This window comes from Passer domesticus, chromosome 3, assembly GCF_036417665.1.
Source record: "Passer domesticus isolate bPasDom1 chromosome 3, bPasDom1.hap1, whole genome shotgun sequence".
Classification (NCBI taxonomy): Eukaryota; Metazoa; Chordata; class Aves; order Passeriformes; family Passeridae; genus Passer; species Passer domesticus.
This window is the reverse complement of record NC_087476.1, coordinates 93,860,458-93,872,761: the sequence shown is the minus strand read 5'-3', so window position 1 is coordinate 93,872,761 and position 12,304 is coordinate 93,860,458. Positions and strand designations below refer to the sequence as shown.

The following is a 12,304-nucleotide window of genomic DNA, read 5'->3' as shown; positions in this document are numbered from 1 at the left end:
CTGACTTAGTCATGTACTGTTTGATGCTCTACAAATGCCAAGTTGCTTGCCAGTTCCTCAATACCACACATATTACCCCGAAAACCATGCAGAGGGGTGATTATGCACCCTAATGTGCTAAGTGTAGGAAGACATTTATTGTTAAAAAGTTCCCTTGCTTTATGCTTTTTCATTAAAAGGTTTGTTGCCACTGGAACTCTTCTGACATAATGCACTTTAAATATAACCTCATTATTTAGAGAATCAGGGCCAGATTTACAGGTATGTAAAAAAGGCAGACACCTCAGCAGCAGCTTTACCTCAGCAGCTCCTACAAGACTGATGGATAGTCTGACCTTTAAAGCTACCTTTCACTCAGCACTAAGAAAATCCTCCCTTGACCCGGAGGGCAGCTGTCAAGAGAGAGAAGGGCTAGGGGAACAAGTTTCTGACACAGTATCTTTTACCATGAGCATGTCTGAAGTTTCTGCCATCAGCCTGAAGTCCTGGGGGTGGGAAAATGTAATTGCACAGGACACCTGTGACAGGGTTTGGTGGGGGTTTGTTGCTTTTTCAATGCTAATGGACAATGTGATTAAAGGTTCATGTCATTATAAATGCTGTAATTAGCTACTGCTTGGCTCAGGGGATATTTCAGGAGTAGTTTCAGGGGAAGGAGGCACCCAGCCCCTGCCCCCCATGGCTGATCTGCAAGGCTGGCCTCTCCCACTATTTCTAATGAAAACAATTATCCACTAATTCCTGCTGTTATCGTAGCTGCAAGAACAAGAGCATGCAGCACTGACTCCTGGATGCTTCCCCCCCAGAGGGTCAAACCCTACATACAACCCACAGAAAAACAAACTCGAGGTTTGCTGTCTCTCCAGGAGGAAGCTCACTCACATTAACTGTGCTCATTTCAATTTACACCCTTCCCTCTGTGGCATTAATCTGCCCCATTTCTGTCCTAGAGGATGACAACTTCCCAAGGATTTTCTTTTCCAACCTACTCCTCAAAACCTTTCCCAGCAAGAAACCCAGACAGACCTTGCTCTTGCCCTTGTACAAGCTGGAGAAGTTCAGCATGGTATTAAATCATGGCAGACTGCTGAAGTTTGGATGGCTGTAACTCAAGAGTGACCTTGAGTTAGTGAAACATCCCTGAAGTGGGAGATCTGCAATACAGACAGCACAGCCAGGCAGCACAACATGAAGCCAAGGAGAAGCACTGCACTACATTGCCACCACATCCATCCCTTCAGTTACCAAAAAGACAGCACCCCACAAGCTGCCTTTGCAGGGCTCATCTCTGAGAACAATTTAAATCCACTCAACAGGAATCTGAGGAGCCAGGTTTTGGTCTGCTGGGCACAAAGCACTTCCTCTTGTGGGAGGATGGATTTGTTGGGAGGCGCTATCAGGCAACAGCTGTCACCACATGAGCATACCTATTTCAATACTATACAAGATGTACAGCTTTTCACAGTGCCTCAGCTTCCCCACCGGCAGGAATAACACACACGGTATCACAGATCATATGGTGCTCCATATAAATTTATTCCTTTTCCCTTGTCTCTCTCAGTTCATCAAGATAGGCTTTCCTGCAAGCAATTTACTTTTTCACAAGTATCAAATCAGTGGCAGGTATTCCGCGATGAAATATACCAGGTTGTGTTCCTGTGAAATAATTTCCTCCTGGAAGAGCTCAGTTCATATCAAAAATCTCCAATCTGTACAGAAAGCTTCACTCTCCAGTTCTGAACTGCACCCCAAGGTTCTTACAATGGCTGCTTCTGACCAACAGTTCATGGATTCCACATCACGCTGTCAACAGTCCAGCAGCAGTAATGTGTGTAAAAATCAGTGTGAGCACTGGAAGTGAAACCAAAGAACTGAAAGCACACATTCTGTAAAAAAGCCCCAAACCAACAAAAATCCTATTCTTCAATTCAGGACCTAGCATGCTGCACAGCAGCAGCTGGCACATGCAAGGGTCCATACTCAGGGAAGGGGCTCTCTGATCAGCACAGACTAGATCTCTGTATCAAGAAAACATTCCACAACTACAAGAAGTATTTTCCAGATATACCATTCAGTGTGGACACAGGTAGCAGAACTTCACCTTAATTTCATATTCACCTGAATGTACAACTGAATAAAGACCATCTTCCTCTAAGTTAGAAGAACTGCTAAAACTCTAAGTACTACCCTCATAAACACTGACTAAAACAAGTTTTGTTTTGGAACTGTCTGGCCTTCAAGGACCCAGCCATGTGGGTGAAAGCACTGCTTGGTGCAAGGTGAAGAAAGCATCACCTGCAGGAAATACCAGCCTTTCCATCTTGAGCTTCATGAGTCCCTGGAACTGTGTGGGCTCTTCAGTGCCAGATCTCACATTGCTTATCTGCACAGAACAGCTCTGGCACCTTGCTTGTTTATGCTGGTGAACCAGAGACAAACAATCCCACATCCTGCAAGCACTCACACAGTGCATTTAAATGCCCGCTCCATTCTCTCCACTCTAACAGAGAAGCAAATCAGCATCACACACACCCAATCCCCCCTCCAAGAAAAACTGAAGTACATTTCTGCTCTTCATTCCACATGGATATGAGGCAGTGTCTCACAGCTCTCATGCTGCTTGCTCTGCTATGCTCTTTGGGAGTCTGTTGTACCAAGTACAGGGGAGCAGTGCAAACTTTTTATTCTGAGTGGATGCCCTGCTTGCATTTCAAAGACAGATCTTCCAAATATTTGAATACTGCAGGCTGAACTGGAAGACAGCTGCACAACATCTTCAAGTCAGTGATAACACAACACCCATTTGGTACATATTTTTCTCCTTTCCCTTCATTTAATAAAAAATATTTTCTTTAATGCAGTTCAAGGCATAGGAACTACTAATATCATATGACAAGTCACATCTTAAAGCTAAAACTTTGTTGGGTTTTGGGTCTTTTTTTTAGTTCACAGAAATAGCACTTGAAATAGCATCTAAAGAAGTTGCTGCAGTTACTCCCATGCTTGGACCTCTGGGTTTTTTTAATTCTTGAATATGAAGTTAAATGCAGTAACTGTAATCTCTGAAGCAGCAGCATGGAACTTCCTACATATTTTTAAGGTAAGGACAAGTAGGAATGAAGAGACGAATGTAAAATATATTTTCCTAATTTTAAAACTTCACAGCCAGCATAACATAAAAAGTACTAAGAGACTGAGAAGTTCCTGTAAAGTGCCACCACTTCCAAACACCTTGACACTATTTGTGTTGGCAGTGTATTTCCAAAAACTATCTCCTTCCAAAGTAAATGCAGATTTATTGGAGTTGGGAAAAAAATTTTGGTTTCATTTCATACATTTTCTGCTCCCAGAGTTGAAATATTCATTATTTAAAATACACTAAGAAAACATATCTGCCTTACATAACTAGGCCAAAATCCTTCTTGTACCATTAAAATCAGATGCATTTATGAAAATGACCATTGGATAAAGGATTTTTAAAAAAAACCCTCACATCATCCAGTTTCCCCTAATAACAAGTCAAATAATGTAAATTATCTGAAGATTAAGCAGGCATCGATTTTGCATCTGATTAACCTGCCAAACAAAATAAAACCAATATTCACAGAATTAATTTGATGAGAATGGTGTTACGAAGCTTCCTTACAAAAATAATGGCAAACATCTCTTCATTAATGCAATTTAAATATGGATTTTCCTTCAAAGTTAAAATGCATTTACTTCAAAGTTTCCAACTAACTTCTAAATGTAATATTTACTAATTGACATGTTCACTCCCCAGAGAAGTAGCTAAAATACATCAGTATAGAATGGTGCATTTTCACCACAGTTTCTCTTTTTGCACAAAAGACAATTCAGGGATTTTTTGAGAAAATAAATCTTGCAAGGAATGTAACATACACAAATACTTGAGGTTCTCTCTGTAAGTCCTGGATGCTAACTTCCAAGAGTAGGGTTTTATGTCACAAGACAGAATTTTCCTTCTATGAATTTCTGCCCAGTTTCTTTCACTTAAGCTTTGCAGCTCTTTCAAAATGATAAAGGCAGAACACATTTGGTCATTTTCTGACAGAACCTTGCATGTAAGCTCTCTGAATAATATTTGTTCAAAAATATCCAGTATCTACCAAACACATTCCAAAAGCCACCTGGAAAAGGCCAAAAAAGTAAGTATTTTTATATTTAAAGATCAGACAAACTTCCAACACCACCATCAGGGGTCTCATGAATTTCATTCCAACTTTTTAAAGGTCGAGGGCAGGGTCCTTTACAACACTAAACACTATTGCACCATAGACTCAACTTCCCACAACCCACCTTAGATTCCAGAAATCTGAGAAAGCAGAAAACCAGGGTCAAAGTTATTTCTGAAGCAGACTTGACACAACAGGAAAAATTATATCCAACAAGACTGAATTAGTTGCCACAAGCCTTTAAGAATGTGTATTCATTCTTGCTACAGTCTTTTTCATGCTTTACTGGGAAGGATAACTGCTTTCAGAGAAAGATTACCCAACTGATGGGAAATGTCCATTTTTTTTAATCTATCAGCCCATCCCCATGACCTGAAACCTGATCAGTTTTTGTTAGGTTTAAAAGGAGGTGCTGATGCAATCATTAACTGATGATTCAGCCATTAATCACAGCAACCACTAATAAGCACAGCAAGGACTTCTTCTCTGAAAATTCCCAGTCAAGCTGCACATAGACAAATAAGGAAATAAGAAAAGCCAAGAATCAGAAGGAAGATCTCAGTATTCCCAGTCAGTCTTTGAATGCAGACAACAGAGCAAAGGAGAACTTTAAGATTTTTGAAGACAGAAATGTAAAGTCTTTGGGAGAACATGACCTTTGAGACATACAAAGAGGTAAGTACAGCAGCACTGGTGAAGTGATAGAGTGAATAATGGAAATGAGAGATGAGCACCAACAGTGAGCTGAACACAAACAGGAGGCACAGGTATGCTAAAATGCAAAAATTGCTCATGTTTTGATCAACGGAGAAGCAGCCAGGTACAAACATGAAACAGCATAAACCAAGAGAAGCTAAGTCAGGTCTGTACAGCAACAGCCCAAACACACACAGGATAAGTTCAGATTGGCATACAGAGAAAACAGGTTACAAAGACATGAGAGATGGAGCTTCAGCTGCAGAAATTGCATACTTACCTGGATTAGACTGCATAAATTCAGTGACTGGGTCCTTTCTTGTGGTTTTGTCAAACAGTCTTCATCTCTGGGAGTAACCCATGGAGTTGCTTACCTGCACCAGTGTAGCTCCCCCCAACTTCATTTCGTTTAGAGTTAAAAAAAGAACTATAAAGAGCCAAAAGCAACAAGCCTTCAGACAATACTCAAGCCAACAAACTGAAAATTAGTTGATAATTAAAAACTGCTTAGCATTGTGGCCTTTCTTTTTTTTGTTTTGTTTGCCATTATAGGCCTATACCTAGGCCTATAATGGCAGCATTACCAGGCATTATACCAGGCAGCACTGCTTTTAGCTTCATCTTGCAGAGGTAAAAGTTGCCTACTACAGGATGGTTCAATGCTGTAACTAATCCAGAGTTCCTATTGTTTTTGATTTCTACTCAAAGTGCCAAGGAAAAATGACTGGTTTTCTGGGGCTAATTTTACTATTTATAATTTAAGCTAGTGATTATGGCCGAAACTATACCAAAGTTCAGAGATGAAGTGGCTGACTGAACTCCACTTTACACATTATACCAAGAAACTACTTAACCACTAATAATAACCAGCCTCTGATATGCTAAAAGAATCAACAACTTAATAGTTTGTTTGGTTTTTGTGCTTTTGGATTTTTCTGTTGTTGCTTTTGTGGTTTGGTTTGTTTTGTTTTAAACCACCCAAATAGCAAAATCAGCACCAGATTCACCTTTAGGGTGATGAAAAATATGGATATTTTGGCCAAGTCTTGTGAAGGTTTGCATGCAGGCTCAAATAATTACGTGAAGATCCAGCCTATTAAGAGCAGAGTGTCTTAACCCCTAATATGAAACTTCTGAGGTCAGAGTGACATAATTTATATTTGCATCTACTTCATTACCCCCTATTTCATTTAACGTGTAAATGAACAGCAGTTAAAACAGATCTTTATTCTGCTCAGAGAGCAGATATGAGAACTGACATGGACTCCTTTGCCTCTGTTACAGGAGGTCATAAAAATCTACACAAAGAAGTGTTCATGGGACTGAAGCCCATGGAATACCAGAAGTCTTGCCAGTGGAACAAGGCATTAAAATTGTAGCTCGTGAAGAAAGCATGCAGGAGTTATGCTGTACAAGCAAATCCAACAAGAAAGTTCGAAGAAGTTACAGATTTGTAGACTCAAAAATCTTCAGGTTGTCTGTAAAGATGTCCATTCTACAGTAACACTGACTACTCAGGTCATAACCTGACTAGTCAGGTTATCACCCCGCAGTATCAGAATCATGGAGGATTCCATTCTCCTTTTCCATTCAGCTAAAAAACTACCTTAATAAGTTGGAAAAAAAGAGCTGTAAAAATTAAAAAAAAAATCTGTAGAAGTCCTAACATGAAAGCATTAACATCAGATAAATTTCTATTAAAGACTGTGCAACAGTGAAATGTCTTAGGTTTAAGCTCAGATCTTTAAGAAACTTCAAGAAATTGACCAAAAAGTCTGGTTAAATTGGAATTTTTAAGTCTTTAAATGAATACTTTCCCATAGCTGGACTAAGACTCCAGCTAAACTTGGGATGGGGATTTGCCCTAGGAGCACTAAATGTTGTTTGCCTTTTCCTCACTCCCACAGAGAAGCCCACTTTGAGACTTGTGCTTTTCTGGGACGAAGGAGCACATCTGCTACAGAGCAACCAGAAATCCATCAACTAAGAGACTGCATAAATCTTACTGGGTTATCTCTTCACATGGAACACTTGCATCCTCTTAGCATGTCCTTCCCAAGAAAATAGAAAGCATGTCACACTGTTTTAGCAATCCTTTATTGAAGATAACAATTGGTTATGTTCACTGTATTGTATGAAACATCACAATATCATACTGGGAAGGTACTATCAGTACAGGGTTGGACCAGAGCGGACAGTCTGAACAATAAACCATTTTGCATTCTTCATTCCCTATCTTTTAACAACCCCAAAAAAACCAGTAAAGGGACAAATACCTGTTAACATCATCATTTAAAACACTTTAACTTACAAGGCTAAAATCTAATGAATAAATAAAATATACTGTGGCAATAATCCTCTCTAGACCAAAAAAAAAATAATAAATCAGATACACAGTGAATCAAAATGACTGGAAAAGCTGGCCTTCGGCATCAGTATGAAAGAGCGTGTGGTTTTTACAGACTCACCATGGGGATAAAGTTACAGAAAAATACCATGAATTTAATTTCACACAAAACCAGTTGATGACTGTCATTAGCTTAAAACTACACACAAGGGCAATTACATCCTCGCTGAAACACAGTTTAAACAAATAGGAAAATGTTTACAAGGCATCCACAGCATGTAAATCATGTACAGATGGATACATTCATTGTTTCCCCTCCCCAATAGCTTTTATTTTAGATAAATACTTTACTCTTCCCCATTTTCAGCATTTACTGGACTCATTACATGCACAACTCAAAGAAGTCAGAAAAAAAGTCAAGGTTATTGCAAAAATAGAATTAAACTAAGAATCTTCAAGTACCTTACATGACAGCCACTCTGTACCATGCCCATTGCTTATAAAATGAAAGGTCATTGAACCCATGAAAATATCTCTAATATTTTCTTAATTTAAAATAGATAATTTTAAGTGTATTTATAGTAATCTCAAAGTGATAATTTGAACTTTGAAAATAATGCAAACAATTAAAAATTATACCCATATTACACAAGACTTCTGTCTGTATCTTAAGCTGAAAAAAATCAAAAAACTATAGAAAACCACATATAGAACAAAAAAATAATCACAATTTACATTATAATAAAGGCAAATTTTCAGCATTTTTAAAAAACCTGCAGCTGTGAGAGATGTCAAAGCAAGTCACTACTAACTATAAATTCACCAGTTTGTTTTTTTCAAAAAGATTTTCTCTAGCAAGAGTTGAAGGGTGTGTTGTACACATGCGTAAAATTCTTACTGGTTTTAGATGCCTAGAATCTTCGTATATTATTGCCAAATACACTTATCTTCAAGCAAGCAGTAGGCAACGTATCACAATTTGGACACCGCAGGGAAACCTAACGGTCTGGTAATACAGGTAAAACTGGAAAATTAAAAAAAAAAAATACACATCTGATAGCGTATTGCCCAATTGAAATTACTTCCAAGCCACAGAGCTGCAAAGCCTTCCAACTTGGTAAAGTGAAATAAGAAACATCTCAAACAATTACTTGTACTCTCTCTCATGCTTGTGAGTTGCACGTTTCATTTAGCCACAGTGTATCTTCAGAGTACGCCTACAATCCCATGCACCTCAGGTACACACACCGATCTGCTGAGAGAATATTCTTTCCTTCCTTCTTTTTTAGGGCCAAAGTTCATTACAGATGTAATCAGTATGCCTGAGGCTGGTAAAAATACTGTAGTACAGGCAATGCTAAGAGTGGCAATATCAGAAAACACAAAAATGAACAAATGATGGAAAATTCTAATATCTTTCTGCCCATTTCACAAAATGTTGGAAATCCACCAGAAATTTTCCCTTGTATTGAAGAAATCAGATTTAAAAGTTTTTTCCCCCTTTCAGAATCAAAAGCATTTTAGCAGATTTGTAAGGCTACCACGGATCTTCTAGATCTCCAGAACCCTACAGGAAAAGAAGAGGAGAAACATTACTACTCACCAATACAAAAGAAAACATTTTGTTGCACTTTTGGATTTCAGTGGCATAATCAAGAAGAATACTAGCATAAGACAGAAACCATTTTCCTTGTTTTCCATACTTGCCCTCTCCCACACACAAATATTTTCTGTTTGTCAACATCATGATGGAATTTACTTTTATTAAACATGAATCCAGTAAAGCTCTTATAGCAGATTGACTTAAAACCAAGATTTACCTAAAATTGTACTAAATCACTACCATCAATACATACTATATATGTGAACTACAACTCCCAAAAAAGCTCTACAAATACTATGGAACTCAGCTTCTCAGGCATTCCTGGTCCAAAAGAAATTCCTGCAGAGTCATTTTCATTGAGGCAGTGAAATTTGTACCTATTTTGAACAATTGTATTTTTGTGCATGTGTTATGTTATGAACTGACAACTGACACAAGACGTCCAGATGAGCTACCACTACTGCAATGTCACAGTATTATCACTGACCTACCCAAATGGACATAGGTGTATGTGCTGTACCCCAAGAGACATGGAAAAGATTTGGCAGAAGGCAAACTTTAGAAGAACGGTTTATTCATTTGTATGGCTGATGTTTAGCTTGAACCTGAGAAATGTTGCCCAAATACAGACGAATGCTCCAAACCCCAAATCACTCAAAGCTTTGTAGAAACTAAAGAATACCATGAGTTCACATCAGAACCTATGAAAAGTTTCAAGTCATGTCAGAGTGACAACACTTCAAAGAAAGTTTATTACTTGCTTAAAAGAGTCAATATCGATACAGATATTATTCCACAGCATATTCTTTATTTTCACTTGTTCACAAATTATTGTAACTTGACACTAGGTACTAAATTTAAGTACATTTTCATTTCTGGATACATACTATGCTACAACCTGAGAAGTAATAATACCATTGTCTAGAAAATCAGTATTTATGATGAACACTGGATACAATCTAAACTAAAAAAAAAATATCAAACATTTTATGAGTGACAACCTAAAATGTAACAGCTTTTGTAATTTAGCTGTAATAGAAACTATATACAAACCAAACCAAACATGCAGTACATGATTCCAGGGGAAAAAAAACCTAAATAATTTGTATAATTCAATTAAACTGCACAAAAGATACAACTAAGATGTAAATTACTTTACAATGAGCAAACATATACCATCAAAACTATTATTTAATAATGTCTCAAAATAAAAAGTTTTAAAATGCCTTTTTGCATATCATGTTAGATTCCTGCTGTTGGTGACAGAGGATTTGAAAAAGGAAGACCAAACTCTCAAATGGGAAGTCAAATCTTGCTACACGACTTAGGATGCAATTACTGCAATATCCCACAGTAGCTGAACTTGTAAGGAAGTCAGAGCTCTGCATAAACAATCTGTACACATGACTACAGCAAAGCCAAACAGTCTTCCGGGCCAGCAGTGCGCCAGGTTGCCGTGTGAGCGGAGGAAGCCGCGGCGGTGAAGCGCAGCGCTAGCTCGCTGCGGTGTCAGGAGCGCTGCTCGCCGCTCTGGTCGCTGCCCGCGGCCGGCGGCGGGGCCGGGGCCGGTGGCGGGGCCGGGGCCGGGGCGTCCTGGGGCGGGCCCGGGCCCCGCAGCTGCGCCAGGCGGTACCCGGCCAGCATCTCCTCCAGCAGGTGGCGGTAGTTGCCCCTATGATTAATCCGCATCTGCCTCAGCGCCTCCACCAACCTCCCCTGCGGTCCGCACTCCTCGGCCGCGCCGGGCTCCTTCGGTTGAGATTCAACACCCCAAAAAGATCAGTAGTTAAACTAAAAGTTTTTCTAACCACATTAAAAAAAACAAAAAGGCAAACCGAAAATCCAGTCTTTTTTTCAAACTGAGAAAACATGTCCCTATTTGAATGTAAAACACCTTATAAGCAACATGGAACAATGTATTTCATGTTCATCCTTTTAAACCTCATAATTTAAGAAACTACAACTATGAAACCAGCATTTTTAATAATTTCAATTCATTTTGAGCCAGTCAAAGTACCTCCTCCCAATTAATTCCACCTTTATTTCAAATGTCTTTGATAAATACAGATGATACCCCCAACAACTTTGGTCATTTATCAGTGGAAATTTTTGAAAATTTAAGCTTCTTTAGCCACCAGGTCAATATATTTAATTGTGAATTTCTGCACGGCCAGTAGCAGCACAGTTCTGTGAAAAATTCAGAGAACAGATAACTCTACTGATAGTAGTTTAGTTGAAGCATCACATCAAACTAAACACTCAGTGTTTTAGTGAACACTCTCTGATTTTTGCATGCATGATGCTGCCAGAAAAGCAAACAGCTACCCATGAGTGTGGGGAATGCTGCTATTTGAACAACACGAGACACACCTTTGGGCAGACTGTGTATTGCCTGGAAAAATTAGCAGGTAGAACAGATATTTAATGTCAAACCCAAGAACCTACAGCACAAAATCTGATCATTTAGTGCTGATTAAGGAATGGAAGTCTCCTCAGCAAATGACCTGCTTGGTTATAAAAGCCTTCAGTTGAAAAAAATGTTGCATTTTTTGGTGATAGACTTACAGTGCTTTGACACTGATACTATGTATTTTCACTTTCAAGTGCTAAAGCAGTACTGTTGCTTAAGGGAACAGTACATTTTAAATTATTAATATCTAGCAACTTATCAATCTAGACAAATGAAACTATCTCTGGAAGCCGGCAGATTTTGCAAGACATAAGAAGCACAATCCAGACTGCCTTGTTTTCATGCTGACCTCATTTTATTTTCATATAGTCCAAAAGCTTCCTAACTACAAGTACTGCTGTCATTCATTTACAAGCTTAATAGCAGTATTGAGAAAATAACTTGGGATCAGTAAGATTTTGCATGCTCTATGTAATGTTGCTGGAATAAAAGCCCCAAGACTGATAGTACAGTCCAAGTTAAAATAGAGACAATTCTACCACAAAAATGAGTATTACTGCATATAATGGCATGCCTCTAAGTTTAATTTGTTCAGGAAATAAGAGACATACTTTCACAGTGGTTTGCTGGTCTTAGTTTGAGATGTTTTGACTCCCATGTACTAGCATTTTCACATTCAAATATGAAAATATTCAAGACAATGTTCAAGAATTCAATACTCTCTTGTCTTCAAGAGCACAGAAAAGAGAAGCAAGATAAAGGAGATAGTTTTAATGTATGAAATGGAACTGCTTTAGTACCTTATAAGCACAATGTCAGCGAAAAACCAGGGCACCAAGAAGAGGCTACAGATGTATCCTTTTTCTTGGCTTGACAAAGAAAAAAACCCGAGTTATGTATATACCTAGCTAATATTAAACACGGCAAGATAGCTGAAGACTTCCAGTTTTTTAAAATTCAGGGAAAATTTAAATTCCATATTTTGTCTACTCCATCAGTTTTGCTCTGAGGTTGACATTAGCACACATACACCCTGAAATTTCCACATTTCACAA

General features: G+C 38.6%; 1 protein-coding gene and 1 long non-coding RNA gene across 9 annotated transcripts in view; one reads left to right on the top strand and one right to left on the bottom strand.

Moving 5' to 3' along the window:
- Positions 1-4,702: 4,702 nt before the first annotated feature.
- On the top strand, positions 4,703-7,274 carry LOC135297170 (uncharacterized). Its single transcript, XR_010359220.1, has 2 exons — positions 4,703-4,868; positions 6,797-7,274. It is a non-coding gene; the product is annotated as an uncharacterized LOC135297170 (long non-coding RNA).
- PPM1B (protein phosphatase, Mg2+/Mn2+ dependent 1B) overlaps positions 6,968-12,304 on the bottom strand; it is a 61,314-nt gene continuing 55,977 nt past the window's right edge. For 6 of the 8 annotated variants that reach the window (XM_064414436.1, XM_064414434.1, XM_064414435.1 and 3 more), the window contains exon 7: positions 9,394-10,588. In XM_064414436.1, coding sequence (XP_064270506.1) covers positions 10,349-10,588 — 240 coding nt within the window. In that variant the 3' untranslated portion in view covers positions 9,394-10,348. Of the gene's footprint in view, positions 8,804-9,393; positions 10,589-12,304 lie in introns of those variants that run through there. The other 2 variants (XM_064414440.1, XM_064414441.1) reach the window with 1 other exon arrangement.